Source organism: Brassica rapa, chromosome A07 (genome assembly GCF_000309985.2).
Source record: "Brassica rapa cultivar Chiifu-401-42 chromosome A07, CAAS_Brap_v3.01, whole genome shotgun sequence".
In the NCBI taxonomy this organism is placed as follows: Eukaryota; Viridiplantae; Streptophyta; class Magnoliopsida; order Brassicales; family Brassicaceae; genus Brassica; species Brassica rapa.
The window spans coordinates 13,721,823-13,746,738 of record NC_024801.2 but is presented as its reverse complement, the minus strand read 5'-3'; the positions used below and the strand labels follow the sequence as shown (position 1 = coordinate 13,746,738).

Below are 24,916 nucleotides of genomic sequence, written 5' to 3'. Positions count from 1 at the left end.
CAACGAATGTATTTTGATATATATCATATGCATCAAGTTATAAAGGTTGGAAACATTGCAAAACTGTTTGGAGCAAAGTTTTTAACTTCACGATCTTCATCTTGACGTCAGTTCAGTGTCGGTCCTGGCCACAAGCAGAAGAAGCATGAGCTTCCAGCTGACACGATAATAAGTATTTTCGCGGCCACATATTTATAAAAAGTGACTTTAGCCTAGTGGTTCTAAGAAAAATTACCAGTGCTAAAGGTGCTGGGTTCAATTACCCTTAACTGCATTTATTTTATTTTGGTCCTAAATATAAAATGGGACACGTGTCACTCCCAGAACGCACGAATTGATGACGTGACTTCACGGGAGAGAGGCGAACATTTCTTTATATATATAGATATAGTATATACACCAGTTAGGTGGTGAATGGTGACCACGTTGTTGTTTTTTAAAATATCTTATAATATCAAATAATTAAATAGAGGAAATTACTTCATATCAAATTGATTAGTATTACTTGTGTGTTTCTTTTGTTTGCAACTTAATGAAAAATAACAATAATAAGGGGTTTGAATGTGTCTAGTCTTGAGGAAGTCAAAAGCAAAGAAGAGGTCATAAGTGCCACATCAGACAGTTTGTTGCTGACTTAGCATTAGTTTGTACAGGTTTTTTCCACGGTTCTGCTCATCCAGGCATGACTCTGTTTCCGTGGACCATAATCAATACAAATTTCCCCTTTGTCAAACTATATTTATTCAATACAAAAAAAACTGTGGTCAAAAGTTTGAAATTATGTTTTCATAAATTAGTGTTTTTAAAATTAAAAATAATAATAATATGCTTTTCAAAATTAAAAAATGATTGTTCAGAATAGAGAAATATGTAACATTTCTCACATATGGTTGTTTTCTAGTCTATGGCTCTTTGTAAAGAAAAGTAACGTAAATTTCTAAAACAGTTAGATGGTTTTGGTAGCAATTATAATATACAAGGGATGTACCATGTTGCTTCTAACAATTATATTGCTAACTCAAACATCACTAAAAATTAAAAGGGCGCTTTCTCGCATATCGTCCACAAGCCTTGAAGCTTGTCAATAAGCGATCTCATAATCACATATATGACTCTGACGACCCTGAAAGTGATAAAATGTTCTCGATTTTACTTGAGAAACCTTTTCATTTTTTTTTTTTGAAAAGTCCTCTTTTTAATACTAATTTCATTTATCGGTAAAACTAAATATACTATACGTATCCAATAAAATATAAAGGTTGTTATTAGAAAAGTAGTTTTTAAATTCGCGCATTCTTTGTTAACAGATATGTATTTGCATATGCTTATTTCAGGATTGATGCACACGATAAATGTTTTAAAACATAAACAAATGACAAGCGATAAGTCATAACCCATGTTAGACAACCCACTCTTCATTTTATGGTTTAGGTAGACTTTTTTTTTGGGGGGGGGGGGGGGGGGGGGGGGTTGTAGTTACTAGGTAGACTAACCCTTCTTCTGTAATTATATCAAAAACAACAAATGTAAATTTGTTTGTAAAAAACAAACTGTTTTCTCCGATTATGAAACTGCTGAAGATTACAAAATTTATAATATAACTCACGTGTTTTATCCAAACCATATAAAATTAAGCAAAATAAATTAAGATTGCCCTGGGTCTAACTTTTGTTTTCTGTTTGGTACGGTTTGGACTATAGTTTACAAATATGATGATGAACTTGTGCAAAAAGAAGAAGAAGAAGTTTTTACCAAAAAAAAAAAAAATTATAGATTCACCCAAATCAATTTGGTCTTGGCTAAACCATAACAAAACGAGGGGGAGGGGGAGCGCGTGTTTGCTCTGAATATGACAAAAGTAGGTAGAACTAGTGATTTCGTTTTTGATTATATTCCAGTTAGCTTTTAGAATTAAATTGCTTATTTCTATTAAGTTGAACAGATACATGTAACAAAAAATATTTTGGCAAACTCCAAGATGATAAGTTAAAACCATAATTTGGAAACAGTTTAGGTGCAATGTCGTTGTAGACGCGGTAACAGACAAAGGGAGGGAGAACAAGTCTTTTGTGTTTGGTTTTCAGTTTAATTTTTGGTCAAACTAGAATCTCTAAATGACAAGGTCAATCTATTTACATACTTATTGCTCGAAAGTGATTGGACTTGCAAGTCTTTAGAGAGTCTTCGAAAATTCTTATATTTTCTCTGTTAAAAATTATTATTCTTTTCTAAACTAGGTATAGAGCTCTAGCTTTCAGTGACCAACAGTTATCATTAGATTGTTTTTTTTTTCCGTCTGAATTTTTGATTTATAAAACTGAGAAACATACAAGGGTGGAATCCAAACCGGCGGAAACACCTTAAAATCCCCGGAAACTTCGCCCATAAGAGGGAATCTAGAACCCAAACACCGGGCAACACATAACAACTACAATGATCACCGAAAAAACTGCACTCCTACAACAAAACCCATAACCAATCCTAGACAAGGAGAAAGAAGAGAGTCGTCTAATCATTGAAACAGCCGGAACTCTTGCCGAGACCACACAAGCACAAGAGAGAGTAAACGATGCAGTGACCAATACAGCGAAACCAAACTCAACATACTTGAACCTCCAGTTCACAGTACCAAGCTAGAACCACAAAGCCTACCAATTCGAAAGGAAACAGACACCTGAAATTAAAATCCCCTTCTCAACCAAACCTTCGTCAGCAGTCTTAAGACTGCAACCTCTCTGAAATGCTTCAACTAACGAAGCCACCGAGGACCAGAGAAACATAAGACCATCCGGGAAACACACTTATTAAAAGGCCGGGAGAAGGACTCCTTAACTGATATGGAGAGGTGACATGATATCTGAACCTTCTGAAAGATGTAGGCTTGTTCTGCTCACCACACAACACTACGCCACCGTTACACCACCGCTTACACCGTTACCGAAACAAGACCGAAGACAAACACTCTAAACCTCCTCGTTCCTCAGACGAGCATGAATCTGATGGGGAAGAAATGTCGCCGGAAAGCAAACCTTGAAAGGAGATGCAAGAAAACGGACACAGAGCGACCGCAACTTAATGAACCCAAAAGGAAACTCGAAGACCTGTCAAGCATCAACGCTGCAACATTACCATAAGCAGAGAACTCCACCCATGGCACTGGGATATGCTACAGCAACGGTTGTTCCACCGAGATGTTTCAGACCCTTCTGACTACAAGGACCTTCTACAACCTCGCCAAACGCCCACTCCGAAAACCAGAGCAAGGTGAGCTTGAATGTCAAGATAAGAACCGGTGGAACGATTCAAATCGAAACCAACTAAACACCATGAGTTAAACAACCAAGAGAACCACATTGACAGTGTTCACCGGTTGACTGAGATCAAGAAGCCGGGAAGAGACTTATAGATGAGAGGAAGGTCGCAACATCACAACAGCTATGCCATAGACGACATCTCTGAAACGTGCTGCTGCTACACTTCGCATATCAAACTCCAAGATGATTAGTTAAACGTGCTGCTGCTACACTTCGCATATCCGAAAGTAATTTGGAAATATCATTAGATTGTTATCTCAATTACTTTCGGGAACGCGTATAACGTTAAAGGTCATACGCGGTTCATGGAATTATATAGTAAATAATAAATACCAATATCTTACATAGTCTTGCTAATATATACACACGGTAATAACCACAATATATTTGCGAAAAATAAACCATAAGATATTAAATAGTTGCAAAAGTACTCTAATTCAAAATAGCATTAACCAGTCGCAGCAATGTCAATATTTTGTGTGTACTGTGATTGTTATTTTCTTCAAGGCTAGCTACAATCACGAGTGTTCAATTCGAATAAATTATAATGGCCCCGACTGAAGCAAAAAGAAAAGATGTTTTCGGTTAAAGTAAACTTTTTGTTTTTTCTTTATTTGAGAGAAAAATAAACTTTTTGTTTGTTAAAAACTTAGAATGATTTCTTTTAAAATAAAAAGAAAGAGTTTTGTTTATTTTTGATAAAAAAAAAGAAAGAAATAATTTTAACCAAACCAATAATATAATATGAATCCATACTTAAACCTTTTCAAAACCTAAAAATATATTCGGTCAAGATATATCATAGTATATAAGATTGATTAATAACAAACCCCGAATAAAACCTGCAATCGTATAAACCTATTATTCACAAAAATATGGTTTTACTATGGACCTTGGTTAATATATATTGTTTTACTAAACCGAGAATTTCAGAAGTCTAACCTCGGATCATCCGAGTGTGGACACAATTAGCTAAATATAAACTATATATAAAGGACGTAAATGACCATAGACGGATTTTATTCTTTATAGTTTATATTCTTTTTCTTTGCTTGATCCATCGCTAACATACTATTAAGGAAGTAAATGACTATAGACGGTTTTTTTGGTGAAAGTGGATCACCGTTTATAAGAATTTATCAGTAATCTACAACCTCGTTATGGGCAAGTAAAAAAGAAAAAAATAATAATTAAATAATAACAAAAGGAATTGCGGTAAAATTCATGGTAAATTTAGGGGGGAATTCATCTTACAATAGAGGATAACATCTTTAATCTTCTCATCCCTTTCTTCGTCTACCATCGGACCACTAAGGAAAGCACTAGGAGGAGTTGATTTTATGGAATGAACCAAGCTGCTCCTCCGTGAAAGTTTCTTAGATCTTCCCCGTCTATCGCCTTCAGCCGTCGCATCGAAGCACATAATCAGTCGCATAAACGACTTAATGAATCCAAAGCTTCTTCTACTTGTTTTGGCTTCTGACATTGTTAAAAGATTGGAACAGTATCGATCTTTGCACTCAAGAACACCAATCTTACGAAGTACGCGTACAGGAAAAAGTGGTAGCTTTAGAGATGTAAAATATAGAAGATTTACGTTACTTTTTATCTTGTTAGTTTCTTATATATATGTGATAATAATGACTATATATAAGCATTAATGGCTAAATTACAAATTGTAGTTTGATTTTTTATAAATTATATTTCTATCCTAAAAGAGCTATGTGTATGCTGTAAAATCACAAAGTTTTGATCTTTCTAGTGATTTTTAGGACTACAGGGTCCGTTTAGTGATAGTTATATCCTTATTTGAATTATAGCTCATTAATGTTTTCTTCTATTTTTGTTAAGTCTTTAATTAACGTTATGACTAAATCTAAGTATTCAAATTTCAAATATTGTTATCACCTTTTTAGGAAATATAATCTTCGTTAATAGCGTTTTGAAATAAAATAAAAGAATGAGAATTGATTTTTCTGGCTAAATCGAAGCTAGATTTGAATTTGAGTAATCCTGTAGCTTTTGGTAATGTTTTTTTTTCCAACTTAGCTTTCTGTTAAGAATAAGAACTATTGATATTTCCATATATATATTTTTGAAATATATGCAACAAAAAAAAAATGGTCGCTGCGAGCGAATATGTCTCTCTCGAGATGCTCTAGTCAAAAGATTAGTCAGACGATGAGAAAAATAAGGTAGGGCCCAAAAATAATGGTGCAAAAGCCCAAACTGAATCAGATTTGTCGCAACTATATACCATATCTCTCGGTCAAAGCAGCAACAAGTCTCTCTACAGTATTCTTTGACTCTAAACCCGGTCAGATCTTGGTTCAACAAATTTCTCAATTAATAGGTTTAAGCAATGGTTAGGACCGTTTCCCATGGTTTGTTTATCAGCCTTTGGTCCTTAGAGCATGATTAATAGAAATTCTTAGGATATATAGTTCTTAGGGGAATATAAGAAACCGTCTCTTAACTTTTAACTAAAAAAACTAAGAATCATATCCTAAGAACCTCTCATTAATTATGTTGTTAAGTATTAACGTTAATGGGGATTCGTGTGGTATTTGGTTCCCACCGTTCTAATTCTACGTCTAAAGTCATTCAAAATTGATGCTTCGATCGTTTCTGTTTCTTAATCATTTCTTTGCTTTTGTAATATCTTGTTGAACAGTATGATTTCGAGAAATCTGTTAATAAGAAATACTCATCATGCTAGACCTAAACCTTACAACCAACGTCTTTTTTTAAACGTATTTTCTTCTTCTTAAATCATAATACTATGGTTTTGTGGCTTATTCTGATCGTTTGAATCTTGATGATGAAAAGAAGAGCAACATATTCGTAAGTTTATGGCTCTTTTGGATTAACTGTTCCCAAATTATTGCATATGGAAGTATCCTAGCTCGTCACATCTCAAACGAATCTATGATCATTTGTCCTACGGAATTTCAGTATTTGGATCAGTAGGCACTCCATCGTCGCACTTGAGGGGATGGACGTTCGAATACCTGTTCAGGTTCGGATCAAGTATTTTATTTTTTTGGATATTTCGATATAGAAATATAGAACTCGATTGGATATTTTTATATTTGACCGAATTCGGGTATTTGTAATTTAGGTTCGGGTATTTTGGATCGGATTCTGTTATTTAAAGTTACTTAAAATTAAAAACGGGATGAATCTAAACAAAAAATTATAAATCAAATAGTACTGGGTACGCTGTAAGATATAATAATACAATACTCCCTATGTTTCAAATTGATACGTGTTTTAGTTTTTTCACACAGATTAATAAAACATAATAAATTACAGTATTAAAAAAAAATTATATTGTGAACATCCATTTCTCACAGTTTTAAACCAATAAAAATACAGAAAATGCAATTAATCTTATTGAAGTTTACCATTAACTATTATTAGTTGACAAAAAAAAGTGCATTGACAATTTTAAAAATATATTCTTTTGAAACAAATTTTTTTTCTAGAACATGTATTTTTTTTTTTGGAACGAAAGAAGTATTAAGTGAACAACAACAAAATAGGTTGTTAACCAAAAAGTGGGGCATCAAGTACACAAAGATGAAAATCAATATTTCACCAAAGAAACCTTAGAAAAAGAGAGTATCCTCTAATAAAATCAAAAGGTGTGGAGAAATTAAAGACATAACCATTAAATCCACGGCAAAGACATGGTTAGGTGTAGCATGAACTATGAAAAAAAATGAATGAGTCTAAGCTACTAAAGATTTAGGGTTACTATATATATTTTCAGAGATTTAATCGAGGAACCCATCCGGGTATCTAATATTATCCGATCAGATTTAGATATCCAATCTGTTCTGATTTAATAATCGTTCAGATATTTTATAGATAGGATGGGGTTTGAGTTCGAATTTTTCGGTTCGGATTTGGGCATGAGATAAAATGCGCATGCCTAGTCGCACTTCATTTAAATATCAAGTTGTAAACTTGTAAATAATACTGGTAATTTCAATACTGGTACTCTAAATGAAATAAAACTTGTAGGTTTCATCGAATCCGAAGTTTTTATTTCAAATAAATACAAATAAGCAAATATAAATTGAAGTCAAAATAAAATTCGAGTCAAACTTTGATATAGTAATACAGCTGGAATGAATAAATGCCATCCCGGAAAGAATTAAGGGTTGACTTCATAATTTAGATTATTTTTCAAAATCATTACATATCGTATCGTAAAGCTAAATTAATATTGGGATCGGAGCTTAACATAGATCTAGTTTTAAGGCTGCCCAATCAAACTTATATCCTCACAATTTGCTGATCGATCGACGATAATAAAATAATTGAAGAGAATTCAACTTCGTAGATGTGAAGGAATTGAGAGAAATAAGAAGAGCATAGCTTGACACGCAGGTGAAAGCACGTGTTCTCCCGTGCGTGCGGCCCTTAACCTTCCCGTTAATCTATCTTACTATCTCTAATGGTTGATATAATCGATGCTCTTAACGGTCATTAATTTAACAGAAAACTTTTTAATCAGCCATGAAAAATGATCATACGCAATACATCTCAACAGGAAAACAAAATTTACCAAACAAGATGCTAGATAAGTAGATTTTATATGTTAACAAATGTAAACTGTAAGAATAGTTATATGTTAACAAAATATATTTCCATGTAAACTACTGTAAAATAATTATATGTTTGAGCTATCAAAGTTGTATATTTGCAGAATAACTAGTTTGATTTGTCGCGCATATTCTTGGCAAATGGATAAACAAATGACAGTAATATAAATTCTTTACCGCTAAAAATGATAATAATAAATAATGCATGTACCGACGGTTTGAAGTGTTGAAATGATAGGGTGTAGAAGAGTGCAAGTGGTCAAATGTTACGATGCTTTGTTTAATGCGAATTGTATTGTTGTCTTGCGTTTCACGATGACAAGATGCAGATGCGGAGAATGTAAGTGACTCCCATGATATCACCTACGTACAGACGTATATAATATGATTGCCCTACGTTAATATTTTTATAAGAGAGTGATTCGTAGGATATATTAGTTACTACAGTTTTACAATATTTAGTAGGGTTTTAATAAGTTTTAAATAAAAACCAAAATCGTGGGTAACTTGCCGGGAAAGAAAACGGAAAAGGAGACGCACGGCTCGGCAACCGCCCACGTTAACTTCCAAACCCTACACTCATTTATCGATGCACCTCTATCTCCACACACACATGCTCTTCTTCACCTTTACATTCACATACATGCACATGCCTATACATACTATATATATGTAGTCACATGTATCCGAATACACACCAACTGCCAACTTATTAGATTTCTCCAATCTTCTATCACAAAAACAATTCTTAATACAGTACAGAATGATGTTCCCGTACACCGCACACAACGTCTGCCAGCGTCAGTTTCCCTCGCCGGAGATTGAAATTCCAGCGAAATGGAAGATTTCATACGGACACGAGGAGACTGCTCCTCCTTGTCCTCGTTGTGCATCTTCCAACACCAAGTTTTGTTATTACAACAACTACAGCTTGTCTCAGCCTAGATACTTCTGCAAAGGCTGCCGTCGTTACTGGACCAAAGGCGGCTCTCTCCGCAACATTCCCGTCGGTGGAGGCTGTCGGAAGAGGAGCCGGAGCAGACGACAGAGCATTCACAAAAGGTTTGGTCCGAACGAAAATCTGCCAGATGGTCTTATCAGTGGGTCCCAGTCAAGCCCTGCTGGTTCTGATATTGATTTGGCTGCGGTTTTCGCGCAGTACGTGAATGCTCCGAGCCCTTCAAGTACTGATAATACCACCGGATCTGATCAAGATTCGCCAGTAACAACAACAACAACAACTACAAACACGCATGCTTTAAATTCATTGAGCTGGGATATATGCCAAGAAACTGATGTGAATCTTGGATTCTACGGGGAATTCAACGATCTGACCAACAAGATACAAGAAGATGAACGAGGTGTTGGTCACTTTCTCCAAGAAGATCAAGAGGAGATCTTTGAGTTCCAAGGTTTACTCGATGACAAAGATATTCAAGAGATTCTGGAATGCTCATTCTCTGAGGAGCCAGATCAGTTAATTTCTCAGGGGAGCTTCATGATCAATGGTGGTCACTGGAGTTCAACAGATCTTACAACGTTCGGGGTTTGACGGCCAGGACGATCGTTTCTTTCTTTTTAATCACATATACTTAATTTATTAAATACTTATAACGTACAATTTACACTAAGACTCATTCATATACTGTTCATGAATTTATTATATCATACGTGAACGATCCCACGATAGGATACTGTATATTTCGCTTGAATAATGGATACAACTTACACTTTCTATGTTATTTTGGCGGCCATGCTTTTAAAGTTCTTCTGCTCTATTCTTTGTAGTTGTAAGTGTCACAAATTTCCCACTTGGTGTGAACTATAAATTTCTACACTAATATAATATATGAGAAAGAGTGTTGTGAAACGCTGGAATGGCAATGTTCATTGGTTTTGTGCTTTAAAGAGGCACATTTCTAGATCTCCAAAAGACACAGAGAGAGAACCAAAGATGTTTCAAATCTCTCTTTTAAAAAAAATACTGATAAAAACATATAACAATGGCCTAGCTAGCTAGCTCTTCTAAAAGATGAATGGAGGTACTATCACCCATCTTTCTGGATACTTTTGTCTCCCATCTTTTCCATTAAAGATCTACAATCACACACACACATATAAGAACTCCCAAAAAAAAGAGTACACAATGTCTTTTGTTACCTTTCTCAAACGACTATGCTTATCAAGAGCCCGACTGGTCATATGATGAATATAGCCACCAGAAGGAAAACTCTTGCTGCAGTGGTATGAGTAGCGAAAGTGAAATTAAACCACTGGTAAATCTCGGTCGTGTAGTTGGCACATGTAATAAAGTTGAAGAGGAAACCACGTGGAATCTGGTACCCTCCAGAGCCAATAGGGTCTCTAAGATTCCTCAGGAGAATGTGACAGTAAAAGTTTACGGCTTGACCAACCAAACCACCTCCGAAACACATCTTCATCCGAAGGTCACTACTGACCGGTGTGTACAAAGGATGTTTGACGTCGTAAACAACGTAAGCAGCAAATGTCCAGTAGTAAGCACAGCTCCTGAAGACAACGGCTATTGGTGAAGTTGCGTGGCTGAACCTATGGACGAAAAACGTTTCCATGATACGTTTGAAGTAGTGAAAGCACCAGTAGTACATGGCGCAGGTCTGCACTGGATGGATCACACGGTCTTGTCCATATTCATAGCCAAGGAGCTTGTAAACGACGGGGAAGTAGTACAAGACAGGGTAGATTAAGAGTGGGCCAAGGTACTCGAAGAAGTAGAGGGTACGGAGCGAAACTTATGCTCCCAAGTCTTTGAAGACTACAGTTAAGGAGTTGGTGTTCACATCAGAGTACTCTTTGAGCGATTTGTTGCTGTTGAGGACAACAGGTTTGTCTTTGGATTCAGGAGTCACGGGAAGAGTCTGTCTTTGCCTTGACAGGTAAAACTTCTTAGCTGTTGAAACAACAAAAAACCCAAAATCAATAGAAGAAATATGCATTAGTAAAAGTCTATTTAAAAAGACAATAGTCAAACACCACAAGAAAGAGTATACAATTGTAGTAGAAGATGTTTAGTTAGTGACAATGCATCTTTTAAGGCATTAAAGTTATACCAAAGTGTTAACTTAAGATCAATCAAAGTGAAAAAATTAGAGCCTAACAGCGAGACAGATCCATTATGACCCAAACTGTATTGGTTTTGACCAAAAATAAATAAATTGATGACTGTATTGTTACTACCAGTTTATAGATGAGATTAATAAATAGAATTTGTACTCCCTACACACCAAATCTCCCCTATTTACACTCCATATCCTATATCCTTCCAATTTTCTTCCCTCTATTGTTACCATTTTCCTCTCATTCTATGGTATCCCACCCTTTTTAGTATACATAGCTAATTTGCTCATTAATAAATGCTCCAAGTGGGTAGTGAAAAGTATGGTGTCTCATAGGGTAGATCGGGTGATTTGGGTTAGAGCTGTAAATTGGGTTAGTCCACGTCCATTAACCCATATCCATTTATCTATTTATTGTTTGTGGACAAAGAGTGACCATGTCCACTAGAAACCATGTCCATTAAAGACCAGACCCACTAACACCCATGTTTTACATGGACTGCCATGGAATCCGTAATGGACCATATAAGAAGAAATTTAATTTTTAATCTATAATAAGCTTACAAATGTTACAGTTTTGGTAGAAAACTCGATTTTGCGGTTTTGACGGACAAACTCGATTTTCCAATCTTGCAAGGAAAACTCGATTTTTCGGTTTTTGCAGGAAAACTCGATTTTACGTTTTTGACGGGAAAACTCGATTTTACGGTTTTGGCGGGAAAACTCGATCTTTTACGGTTTTGGCAGGAAAACTCGAATTTTCGGTTTTGGTAGAACACGATTTTGCAGTTTGGCGGAAAAACTTGATTTTGCAGTTTATTTTGTGGTTTTGGCGGAAAAACTCGATTTTGCGGTTTTGGCGGGAAAACTCGATTTTGCGATTTTGGCGGGAAAACTCGATTTTGCAGTTTTGGAGGGAAAACTCGATTTTGTAGTTTTTTTCGGGAAAACTCGATTTTGCAATTTTGGCGGAAAAACTCGATTTTGCGATTTTGGCAGGAAAACTCGATTTTGCGTTTTGGCAGGAAAACTAGATTTTGTGGTTTTGGCGGAAAAACTCAATTTTGCGGTTTTGACAGGAAAACTCGATTTTGCGGTTTTGACAGGAAAACTCGATTTTGCGGTTTTGGCGAAAAAACTTGATTTTCCGTTTTTGGTGGAAAAACTTGATTTTTTTTTGGTTTTGGCGGAAAAACTTAATTTCTCCGATGGAACTCAGTTTCAATCACCAAAATCGCCAAATGAGTCGCATAAACTCTCTTTCACGATGAAATGAAATTTTCCAATTTTCTCCCAAATTTTGGAAACTCTAGAATTTTTTTTTAATTGGGCCGTCCATGTCCATATTAACCAAATCCACAAACACCCATAGATTAATTGGTTTCCCAATTTTGACCATTTAAAATCCATCTAAAAGTATGAGTATAGCTAATAGAAACCCAAATATATTTGGACATAGACGCCCATTGGACAGCCCACCCATTTTACAGCTCTAATTTTGGTGGTGACTGATCAAGTGATTCAAGTGTTGCTAGGTTTTCTGGAAAGACCAAAAGCGTGGCCTATCTTTTAGATACGAGAGTAATATGCTTAATTGAGCTTTCAACAGTGGAATATTAATTTGGAACACAAAACGATTAATGGAAATGTCTTTCTTATTGCAAAGAGTGCAATTTTTGATGTTTTTGGTCAGTCGTACATTGCCCTAGAACGTCTTTTTGGGTAAAAGGATCTTACCAGATGCTGAGAAAGGTTAATCCTCTATTTATGTCTATAACTGAATGGTTAGTTTGATCTTCTATGATTTTTTTTGTAGTCCTTGTGATTGGTATAGGGATAGATTGTATCATTTTTGGCCTTTTGTTGCTGTTGTTAAGGTGTAAGTATCTATTTTTGTATGTTAGTTGTGACATTAATATATGTATATAAGTAATATATATATATATATACATTGTTTTTGACGTATCAATTTTTTTTTTGATTTGATTCAATTTGATTCTTCTTATTAATGCATGAGTTTTATGTTAATTTACTATATGATTACAATTTATGGAAATAATAAATCGACAATTTTACCTATTTTATAAATATTTAGGTTTTGGCATTTCTTATAAGCAGTTTTAAAGGAAATTTACGCTTAACAATCTATCTATATTATTAAAATTGAAGTACTTTTTGGTACTATTTGGAAACTTAAATAATAGATTAAATAAAAGTTGTTTGAAAAAAAAGATAGGAGATTAAATATAAATTTTTAATTTACATATTTAGTCACTGTACTTATTTCTCATTTACAGATTCTGACGTTTGGAAACTTGGATAGCAGACTAAATGAGAATTGTTTGGAAACACGAATATCAGATTAAATATTTCTTTTTATTTACACATTTAGCCATTGCATTTCTTCCTTATTTACAAATATGTCCATTCACTTAAAATCAAAATTTTAAATTAATTAATTACAATGAATTGTTATTTCTATTTGCTAAATATAAAAACACAAACTGTAATATATAATATATATTAATCTGCTACAATACAATTTTCAAGAAAAACAAATATCATAAAATTAATAATAATTCATAAAAACCTACTGTAAAAAATTAAATCATTATTAAATAAATAAACAAAAAATCACTAGGTTAATATATGAATATTACAATTGCATCAAATTGCATCAAGTTATAAAATTATAAATATAATATTACGTACATATAAAAAATTATTATCAAACATCTATATTATAATATAATATATTATACTCTAAATATATTTTACAAAACATAAAAATATTAATGGACATTTTATAAATTCAATGGTTTTTAAATTTACATTGAACGCAAGTTAAATCCAACATCCGCACGGAGGCGCGGATCAAGATCTAGTTATAATTATAACAGGATAAAAATCTCTAATAATTATTTTCCATTAATCTGCATAATTGTTAGTAAATCATTTTGGAGACTTGAAACCATATATCATAATACACGAATATTCAGTCAAACTACCAAGCTTAACAACTTATATACAAGTATGTTTTTAGACTTAGAGCAAGCGCATTGATAGTCTCTACCACCATTTTTCAGCAACCAAAAAAATATAAAAAAATCAAAAGGAAGAGAGAGGAGAAGAATGGTACCTCGAAGAAGAGAGGTTATTGTGGTCTTGAGAGATTAGCTCTCCACATGTCTTTTTCGTAATGGTGTAAAGCTTTTTAACATGATAAAATTAATTGTAAAAGAAAATTATGTAAAAGTAGTGCAAAACTAGAATTGAGAAATCCAACCAATGCTGAAGCTCTTAGTGACATATTTTAAAAATACTATCCCTAAAATTGTAGTTTTTCAGTTATAGATGATCTTTTCGATTATATTCAATCTCACCAAACAATTCAAACCTCCTACCAGAAACACTCTCTTAGTATTACTAAATTCTTTGTCCACGCTATGGGCAGATTGTCTATTATAATTTGTTTTTATGTGCAAAACAATTAGAACTCTTTTTGCACCAGAAAATCATTGTCGGAAGACGATAGCTTGAGATGTTTTATTTTTATTTTTTGAATTCATGATTTGTAAAAACATTTTATGATAAGTCTTTCCCAAATCTGGTTTTAAATTTCTATAATGTTTTATTATAAGAAAAATATGGTGTCGTAAGAGTAATTTTATCAGTTGATAGTGAAATTGGATATCGCAAACCAAAAATATTATTAGTTTAATCTATTTTTATTTAAAGATTAAATTTTGATTTTTTAAAGAAAATTCCAATTGGAGAATGACATATGATCATATGGGGTTTTCAAAAATGTGTCAGAAGGTCTTGTTTATGAACCTGCTTCTCCTCTCTTTCATGCTTTTATATTTTTTCAAAAAAAATTATTCATAGATATTCTATCTATCCAGAATACTAGAAGTGCTCATATAGTGTGTAACTTTTTGATCCAACCCATCTATATTCATCAAATAAAAAATAACATGATGTTTATGTTTTAGTAAGAAAATCTTTATATTTTTAAACCGATAAAGTATTTTTTTTAACTTAATAGTTCCATACTTCTTAATTATTCATATCATCACAAATGTTGAGAGTAATTATGCAATTTTGGTTTTAGGATAGATTTTTTAGTTAGAGTATACGTAACAATACTGCATCAGATAGAGTATACGTCGTCAGAATAAATATATCATCCAAGCAGTCAATCAATTCCAACAACATCACCCTTCTCAGTCAGACAAATAGTCTTACTCCTGCCCAGTTTGTGTGGCTCGCTTTGAACAACTTCCTCCAACGCAAGGTCAGAGTTGGCCGAATATGTGGGAGTAACCTGGAATAAAAGGGCAAGAGAAACGAATTAACCCAAGAACACAAAATCATGTGCTAACTAGAATGAACTTAAGCTTTATATTACTTGTACACCACAAACTCCAAGAACATGCCTAGTTGCAGGATATTCAGCCACTTTATACTGATTTCATGGGCATAACTTTATCTTCTTTTGTCAAGGTCGTAGGGATGTGAAATGAAGAAATAAGAGAAGTGAATGATCAAGACTCGAGAGTGTATTGGTCGTGATAAATTCAGGTAATAAACACCGATTTGCAGGGATGTGAAATGATGCCGACGAAGTTGAATAGCTGGGGTCGATCATCGCTTGCGCCTAAGAAGACTAGGTTAAAATGGGCCATGGCGCATTATAATGAGCGCATAAAATAAACCGTTAATTTTCTTGTTTTGACTAAAAGAAAAGTTAATGTGCAAAACGAAACCTATTTATTGGTCAATTTTTTAATTGACGTGGCCATTCTCCACATTAAGGATATCCAGCTTTTAGTATTGGTTTATATATGAGTAGAAAAAGGGAAGTGAAAATGAAGAAAGAAGAGAAGTGAATGATCAAGACTCAAGAGTGTATTAGTCGTGATAAATTCAGGTAATAAACACCGATTTGCAGGGATGTGAAATGATGCCGAAGAAGTTGAATAGCTAGGGTCGATCATCGCTTGCGCCTAAGAAGATTAGGTTAAAATGGGCCATGGCGAATTATAATGAGCCCATAAAATAAACCGTTAACTTTTCTGTTTTGACTAAAAGCAAAGTTAATGTGCAAAACGAAACCTATTTATTGGTCAATTTTTTAATTGACGTGGACATTCTCCCCATTAAGGATATCCAGCTTTTAGTATTGGTAGATTATTTGATAACATAGTTAAATTTTAGTTACAAAAATAATGAGTAATTCTTATGATGCCACATTGCAGTAAAGTTTCTTAACTTGTCAAGAGAGTTTCTCAGAGGAGAATCATCTAATCACATTTGTTCTGTCTTGTTACTTCTTTTCTATTTTTTCTTATCATTATTCTTTAATATAAGAGATCAAGGGAGAAACCCACATGCAGATGCTCTCAGTTGGTCATCAAAGACTATCCCCTATACATTTTGTTTTTGTCAATGACTATGCCCTATATATTATTTAATAATTGATTTGCTTAACTGTTTTCACGACAATCATTCTAATAAATAAATGATGACATGCCATATTAAAAATAACGACATGAATCATAACTAGTTATGACATGGCTTAATACAATTATGACATAAAGTTCAATTATAAGAATTTAAATATAAAACTATAAATATATGGTAATTACCATAATTAAAAAATCATAAGCAAAATAACTTAACTCTTAGATAAATTATTATGAAGTTACATACTAAACAAATTAATAAAAGAAAAAAAAATATTCATTTATTTTATTAGTATTTTATATATTCTTAATGTTTCTAATGAGACACATCTGGTAAAATTGTAATAAAATATTGTTTCACTACCATTTGTTTATAAATAATATAATATTACTTTTCAAAAGTACTTTTCAAAAGTTATTACATGATGTTAAGATTATTGTAAAATGATCATTTTATTATAGATATTTACATTTTGACAAAAAAGTAGACATTTTAATAATCTTTATATCATATCAAAGATAAAAATTTATAAGTATTTATAAATTTTTGTGGATAGTTAAATAAGTAAAGCTATATTTAATTTTATTATTCAATGTAAGGAAACCTAATCAAGTTTCTAAATTGTTGAACTGTATTTAAACTGATAAAATAATTTGATTGAGTGATTAGCAATCAAATCATTTATTTAATAAGTATATTTTATGAGTTAAATCTTTTTAACTAAAACCAACAAAAGAAATTTTTTAAAAATTTTATCTTAAAAAGAAATAAAATAGTATGAAAACTATTATTTTGAAAAATGAAAAAATAATTTAGTAAATTAAACTAATTTGAATATAATATAAAATAAATAAAGAATAAATTACAAATCATTAATTTATTCTTTTAAAAAAAATAATTAAATTAAAGCTAAATGTAACAAAAATATGTATTTAAAATAAAATATTTTTAAGAGTTATTATTTCTGTTCTTGACGTAGGAAACTATCCAGTAGTCAGTGTAAACAAAGAATCAAAGAAAAGCATATCAAATTTTAGTGTACATGGCTTTTGAGTTGATGGTATTGGTTGGGAGCAGTGTTTTGAAACCCAACCCGGACCCGCGGTTGAACCGGTAAACCCGGTGACCCAGAAAAAATCCGGTTTGAGTTTTGTGAAAAACCCAATATTTAGAAACCCGTAAAAATCCACAAAAACCCGGTAAAATCCGGAATCCGGTACCGGTTTAACCATCGGTCAAACCAATAAATAACTTTTACTTCTTTTTTTTTGTTTTTAGTTTTGTTTTATATTCTAAGTTTTCAATTAAGAAGTTAGGTAATGACAAAAAAAAAAGTTATGTTTTCTTTTTTCAGTTTTATATTTATGATTTTTCGATTTTGATGAAGAATTTCATTATGTCACCTGAAAAAAATAAAGTGAACGATGGTATAGAGAACCAAATTAGTTGATGTTATTTGGTGTTAGTTTATTTATGTTATTAATAATTTATTACAATGATCTTTTACTTTTGGCTTATTTTGTATTTGTGGTTTAATTTATTATTCACATTAGACATTTAAATATTTAAATATTTATTAATTTTATGTTTTGATTTATTTTAAATGTCATAACTCTTATCTTGTTAGAGAAAATTTTAAATAGTCTAAACTATTTTTTGGTATTTTGTATGTCAAATGAAAATAAAAATATAAAAACTAAAGTTAAGTATTTTCTAAATGTTTTTAAACATAAAATATATACATATCCAAACTATTATTTTATGTTTAAATTTTTCTAGAAAATATTAAACTTTAATTTCTATATTTTTAGTTACATAGCTGATATATTATTATATAATAAAATTAATTAATTTATTAACCCGCGGTTCACTCGCGGTCGATCCAGTAACCCAGCAATCCGGTAACCTGTCCGGATCAGTGTCCGGGTCGGGTTTAAAAACATTGGTTGGGAGCTAACGACAAGATCAATCGCCAGGCTTAGACGCTGTCATGCACGTTCCTTCATAATCTTTCTCAGCACAGGAGCCACAAACCACGCTTCAGTACTTCTATTGATAGTGGGCTGAAACATAGGAGGCCTAGCCCACTAAACGAGACTAACCTAAAAACTTCCGGAAAATGCTAAATCTATACTATAGCAGAATCTCTATAATTCAAAAAAAAAAAAAAAAAACAGAATCTTTATTGAGTTTTTAAATTATTTACAAGGAAATGTCATTCTTTTGAGTTTGAAATACCCGATCTGAATCCGAACTGGTACCCGAATAAAAAGATTTTAGTTTGGTTATTGTTTTAAATTTTTGAATATAACTTTTTGTTAATTCTTGAAATAAAAAGTTTGACATGCATTTTAAGTGAGTAGGAAATCATTTTCTCCGTAATTCTATGTATATCATATGAACTTAAAGTATGTGTAGTATTAATATAAATATTTTATATAAAATGGGAGATGTAAACTAGAAATATATGGTTAATTATACATGTGTTTGGTTATCTTCGGATATCCATTCGGGTTCGGATATTACACGTTCGGGTTCAGATATCCAATCTCTCCTAATTCAATAATCGTTCTGATATTTTGGTATTTCGGTTCGGATTTCGGTTGGGTTTTTCTAATCGGATTCGGGTGCGGCTTCAGATATCGGATAAAGTGTCCACCCCTACTAATACAATAAATTATTCATTTTTTTCATATTAAATATTTAGTACATGGACTTTAAGTCCGATTTAAAGTTTGAAAAAAATAAATAAAATTTATTTTCTCAAAATTAACATGTTTAAGATATTGGTCATCCAAAATATATAATATTAAAAAAAAAATTTGCAACTAACCGTTAAATAATGTTACAAAACACATTATAAAAAATTGAAGTACAAATTTTAAGTTGTAAAATAAAATATTTTTAAAATATATAATTCTGCGGGCTTATTTTTTTGTTAACCAGTTTAAAGATTTACACATGTCTTTTAACAAATGCAAATACAAATAAAATGAATACAGATTTTTAAAATTTCTATTATTAAATTATCATGTGTTTATAAAATTCTTCATGTTATTTTACAATAAGCACACAATTAGTATTAATAAAATTATTGAGTTAATAATCATATCAATGTTTAGACTATAATAATATAAATATATTGTAAGAGGCAGAGGAGCATGATCCAAGGTGATGTCAGTCCACTCAAACCGGTATAGAGTAAGTGAGAAACACATTTCGATGTTGAAATATACAATATATCGTGAATACATTATATAAATGAAAATATTTATGTAGCTAGATATTTATATCATATTTAAATTATACCAAAAATGTTATATTTCATTTTTTGAAATAATTTTGCAAAATTTAAATCACGACCATTTCGTATACAGAACAGTAACAAAAATTGGATAGCTTGTTTATAAGTTATAATAAGTGGATATTCTCTCCTTTTCGCCATCTCTTAAGAAAAGCCTGTCGAGTCCCTGGTGTAAGTAATTAGGGTCATGGTCGGGACTCAGGAGGACCATAAATTAAGGTTATAGTCTAATTAATTTTAGACTATATATTATGTGATTTAACATACTGTTATTAAAAGTGCAAAAATGAAGTATGAAAAAGATCATGATCATAGATCATCAGAAAAGTATCACAATCACACTTAAATGTTTAGTTTGTTAATCGATGGTTTAACTCAACCTTATATGGGACGTCGGTGTGCATAGATGTTACCTGGTACGTTGGAGCGTGAAGATAGTGTAATTGGATATCTAGAAGGCAACTTTTTTTTTGGAACACACCCTTTTCATTAACTTCAACTTGCTTGGTTTGGTTACAGATGATAGAGGGAATTGTCCTTCCTCTTTGTTTAAAATCATAAACACATTATAAGATAAAAATAATAGGTCTTCAAAAGAAGAAGATGACAAGAGTTCGTTCAGTGTTAAGGAGGTTTTTATCCATATCTATAACCATCTTGTAGAGCAGTCCATTCGGGGTCTAAAAATACAGTTTCCTAGGTGCAGATTGGATGCCAACATCACAATTTAAAGTGATTATTTCACTGCTATCCGACCTTTTCGTGAAAGCTACACTGACGCATTCAAGCACCGTCTTAAGTTCACTGTCATTTTCATCTAGAAGGCAACTTATACTTTTGTATATAAATTATTATCATAAATATCTTGTGTATAGTACTTCTTGACGATTAGCTCTTGCAGGTAAATTCATAAAAGCAAAGTTATTTGGTAGTTGGTACTATACTATAAAGAAAACTGGTTAGGTTATCATAACAGTTGCGATGTCTTTATAATTTATAAGATTACATGATCTTATATAAAGTAGTATTATAAGTAACGTTTGATATAGAGGAACATCATTGTCGTGTTGGGATAAGATAACTTGAAGCAAATTAAAGCTTTATATGATTTTTGATAAATCAGAACTATAATCTCAACCAAAACCTTACATGATAATTTTAATTATTGCTAGTGAATATCAAATATTGATACACATTACAGAATAACACACTAATATATTTGTAAAGTGGTTCAAATGATTGGATTTGTGAACGAAGAGCTGACAATCCAAATGATTAAGAAATTGAGAGAAGATTCCTTTTATTTCACCCGGGCATGCCTTTTATGCCCAACCTGCACATCTAAACGGAACCCTTACTCCATTAATTTTTTTTTATTAGTTTAATCGTTAGTAGTTTACGTTTGTTATTAAAGTACAAAAATTTCAATTTTATCACATGTTTAATATCAGTTTTCAAATTTATCTTTAAACGATAACCATTTTCAAAAATATTTTAAATTTGTGATAAAAATTAAATAAATTCTCCTAAATTATTTATAAATGTTTAAGAATGATTTATAAAACATTTATAGAGTTTATAAACTTAACTCCACCCCCTAATATTCAACCCATAAACAATAATTATTAAACCTTAAACCCATATGTTAAAATATTTTTAATTGAATATATTTTTGAAAAATGATAGCTAACTTAGGATATTTTATAAAGTCTAAATACTTTTCTATTTTGAATTTTTAGTATTAATATTGATTTGTTTTTAAATTGCAAAATGGTGAAATCGTTAAATACAAACTCACACACATACACACACACACACACATATATATATATATATATATATATATATATGAAGAGTATGTGCAATACACAAAGGTGACGATTTGCATAACTTTTTTGAACTTTAGATTTGCATAAAATTTTGAGGTGACAAACGCGATTTTACCAAAAATATTTTTCGATTAACATGCATTACGTTTGAAAAAAAATATTTTGCCGAGAATATAAGTTCTAAGCAAATTAAAGTGTTATTACTTAAAACATTAGTAAATTTGTAAATGACGAAAGGCCAGAAAAGTTTTAGTTTTGTATAATTCCACAATTAATGCGTTTGTTGAAAATTAACAAATCATGTAAGAGTTTGATCATTCATGGGTTACCCATGTGATGTCAAACTTGTTGAATCGGCTTGAGTTAGTTAAAATTTAAAAGAGCAAATTACATTCATATACGTGGGTGCATGAATACAACTAATATTACTGGTTTACATAATCGGATCGATTAGAGCGGCAAACCAGAAAGTAGAGGTCAAAAGTCGGTCACAATCATCATCTTCTAAGGAATCTAAACGATGAGTTGATTACTACTTTCATGCCATACCCGTAAATTATACAAATGAGTTTTATATGGACCGTGATGGTCATTGCTGATGAAGTTTACTTGTCTTCTCTTCTAACCCAAAACAAATTATACTATAATAGGGACTATATTATATACAAATTAAAGTTAAATGCCTTTATATTTATTTTTAATTCGTCCCTTTATAATAGAAAAGATATAACCAACTTCTTTATTTAAAGTCAGAGGCGATATATATATCGCAGTTTTATCTACTACACTTTATAATATATATATGATCCAGATGTATTGAGAAAGGGAGAAAATAAGAAGAAATAGGAAAGAGAGGGAGAGGAGATGAAGAGAAAGAGATACGACATGGAGAAGAAGAAGACAGAGCTTCAAACCGCCATAGAAGAGCTCTCTCTCTTGATAATAACTAAACCTGTAGATAACATTGAAACCTCACATATACCCTTGACGCCTTTTCTCTCCCTCTGCAACTTGATCATCCAAGTACTTGGTATCCTATTTTATTTTCTTGGAGAATATTTCTTCATTAATTGTTTCAGTTTTAAAGTTCCCAAACGAATCTGAATTGACTATAATGTTCATATTGAGCACAACACGATGATTTGTCCTGAGATGTTTTGTTTTGGTGTTTGCAGATAAGATAGGACCGACAATGGCTGTTCTTAGACAAGACATCGATCAAAATATACAGGTAACTAAAGATAATGTAACTTCAATACTTCATGCATATAAAAACAAGACCCTTTACATTATTTTAATTTCTCTCTTCTTTTTTGATTGAAACTTATCAACATCATGTGTACGTAATTCGTATGTGTGAATGGTGGGTATCTTAAAATTTTAATAATCTTTGCAAAAAGACTGTTGAACTTTTATGGTGATAAGAACACCCAATCGTTTCATAAAAGATATCTTCAATAATTCAATTTCAGCCTTGTAGTTCCTTTTTTGGTAGCTTTCAAGAGGACTTTAGTCAATTTTGAAACGACTTTCTAGAAAATGGCTAATCTTAAATCCCTCCTTTTCTTGCACTTCAAAATATCATTTACTTATGTTTTTTTTTATTTACTGATTTGGGTGTAGAGATTAGAGAAGGTTTGCGAAACTGATCCTTGTGTTTACTCCAACTTGGTTGAGATTCTTAAGAAAGAAAGGAACGAGGGGACATACAAGATGGTTGCTAGTTGCAGTAGAGCTCTTCTTTGGCTCACTAGGTATTCTCCTTAAATTAATTATTTTATTATTTCATCAACCAACTATAGAATCTCGTTACAAATAATAGCCGTGCACATCATAATTGTAGTCTAACTCATTGTACTATGCACAATATAATACTTAATTCGTCCTCCCTGCGTATCCTCTCTCTTATTACTACTTACAAGTTTGGACTCATGTATAAAGTTAGAAAAAAATATGGTCATATTGTTGTCCTTAACAACATGTATCTTTGTAAAAAAACATGTATCAAGTTTGTCTTACATATGTTTCCGTACGGTACCCAAGTAGTCATATCAATATTTATTGAAGAAAATAAAGAGATGCGTTCATCAAATTATTGTTATTATTCAATTTCTACATATATATATATGTTTTAAATAATTAATTAATATATTCTTTAGTAAATAGACTTATTACTCTTTGTTACTATCCTCTACGACATAGGACAATGGATTTTACTGCGGGTTTACTACGACGGTTGTCAAAAGAGATGTCGTCAAAAATGGAAGAACTTATAGAAGAAACCTACTTGGCGACTTTAAAACTGCATCATGGATGGATCGCTTCTGCTGCTTTCAAAGTATACAACATGATTACTCTCGTTCTAGCTAAATCATACTTAAAACATCATTTTAGTTTATCCCATGAAAATTTATTAGTTTTTCTTGGGTTTATAGGTTTTGACATTGTGTTGAATATGTAATAATGAAGGTGTGCTTGAAGCTAGTGCCTGACAATAAAACTTTTATGGAAGCGATCGGTGGAAGAGACGAGAGCTATGAGACCCTTAGAGAAGATATTGCGACATTAAGCTCATTGTTGACACCTATTCTAAATGAGATTTTCATTGTTCTGGTAATTACCGTTATTATAGATTTATCTTATTAATCACAACTTGTCTTATTTCACTCAGTAAAAAAAAGTCTTATTTCACGTTTTCAATTTATTTAGTTGATATATATTGTTTATGTGCATGGTGCCTCACTTTTTCTTTCAGGAGCAATTCGGATTGAACAAGTTACGATCGATGTAAAAATGGATTCAGAAGTAATCTCATTATTTGATGTTTTCGGCGAACTTATAATTTTATATCATCAAAATGTATATATCTTTATATGTATATATCAGTTCTAATACAGTTTCTCTTCTTCTTTTTTTTAAGAATCCAAAATTAAAATTATTTCTCTCTTTTAAATAGGAACAAGACCTTGACCCGCCCGACCGGACGGGTATTTATTTTATGTTTTTAGTTTTTTTTTGTTTATATTAAATGACGTATTTGTAATATTAAAACATAAATTCATATTGAAAATTAATCTTTATAGTTATAATAAAAATAAAAATTAAAAGTTTAATAAAATATTCTGATATAAATTTTAAATTTCGTAATTAAAATAATATAGAGGCGGTCATATTTTTTTCAATTTCAAAATCTAATCTTCCTTAAAGACAAAGAAAATAAATTTATAAATACATAAAATATATAAACTTATTTGGAACTATAATTTCAATTAAAAGAAATTTGTTAAAGAAA

General features: G+C 31.7%; 2 protein-coding genes, 1 long non-coding RNA gene and 1 pseudogene across 4 annotated transcripts; 2 read left to right on the top strand and 2 right to left on the bottom strand.

Moving 5' to 3' along the window:
• Positions 1-434: 434 nt before the first annotated feature.
• On the bottom strand, positions 435-24,835 carry LOC117126705. The gene is made up of 3 exons (XR_004449451.1): positions 24,590-24,835; positions 5,565-5,576; positions 435-445 (listed from the first exon to the last, which is right to left on the bottom strand). It is a non-coding gene; the product is annotated as an uncharacterized LOC117126705 (long non-coding RNA).
• LOC103829379 (dof zinc finger protein DOF1.2) lies at positions 1,480-9,901 on the top strand. Its single transcript, XM_033275566.1, has one exon. The coding sequence runs from the start codon at positions 8,691-8,693 to the stop codon at positions 9,477-9,479; it is 789 nt and encodes a 262-aa protein (XP_033131457.1). The 5' UTR covers positions 1,480-8,690; the 3' UTR covers positions 9,480-9,901.
• LOC103829860 lies at positions 9,509-10,960 on the bottom strand (annotated as a pseudogene).
• LOC103829378 (glycolipid transfer protein 2) lies at positions 21,404-24,623 on the top strand. Of its 2 annotated transcripts, none has more exons than XM_009105048.3 (6): positions 21,404-22,654; positions 22,800-22,855; positions 23,248-23,378; positions 23,827-23,962; positions 24,094-24,237; positions 24,380-24,623. In XM_009105048.3, exons 1-6 carry the CDS (start codon positions 22,489-22,491, stop codon positions 24,413-24,415), a joined length of 669 nt encoding a protein of 222 aa, XP_009103296.1. In that variant the 5' UTR covers positions 21,404-22,488; the 3' UTR covers positions 24,416-24,623. The 2 variants fall into 2 exon arrangements, with proteins under 2 accessions (XP_009103296.1, XP_009103297.1); XM_009105049.3 differs by having other exon boundaries at positions 21,413-22,654; positions 23,311-23,378.
• Positions 24,836-24,916: the final 81 nt, after the last annotated feature.

What these genes read in the sequence shown, in the direction of transcription:
- LOC103829379 (XM_033275566.1), top strand. Translation starts at nt 8,691, where the DNA reads ATGATGTTCCCGTACACCGCACACAACGTCTGCCAGCGTCAGTTTCCC.
- LOC103829378 (XM_009105048.3), top strand. Translation starts at nt 22,489, where the DNA reads ATGAAGAGAAAGAGATACGACATGGAGAAGAAGAAGACAGAGCTTCAA. An exon ending in CTTGATCATCCAAGTACTTG is followed by an intron (nt 22,655 to 22,799) that starts GTATCCTATTTT and finishes TGGTGTTTGCAG; the next exon opens with ATAAGATAGGACCGACAATG. An exon ending in TCGCTTCTGCTGCTTTCAAA is followed by an intron (nt 23,963 to 24,093) that starts GTATACAACATG and finishes GTAATAATGAAG; the next exon opens with GTGTGCTTGAAGCTAGTGCC.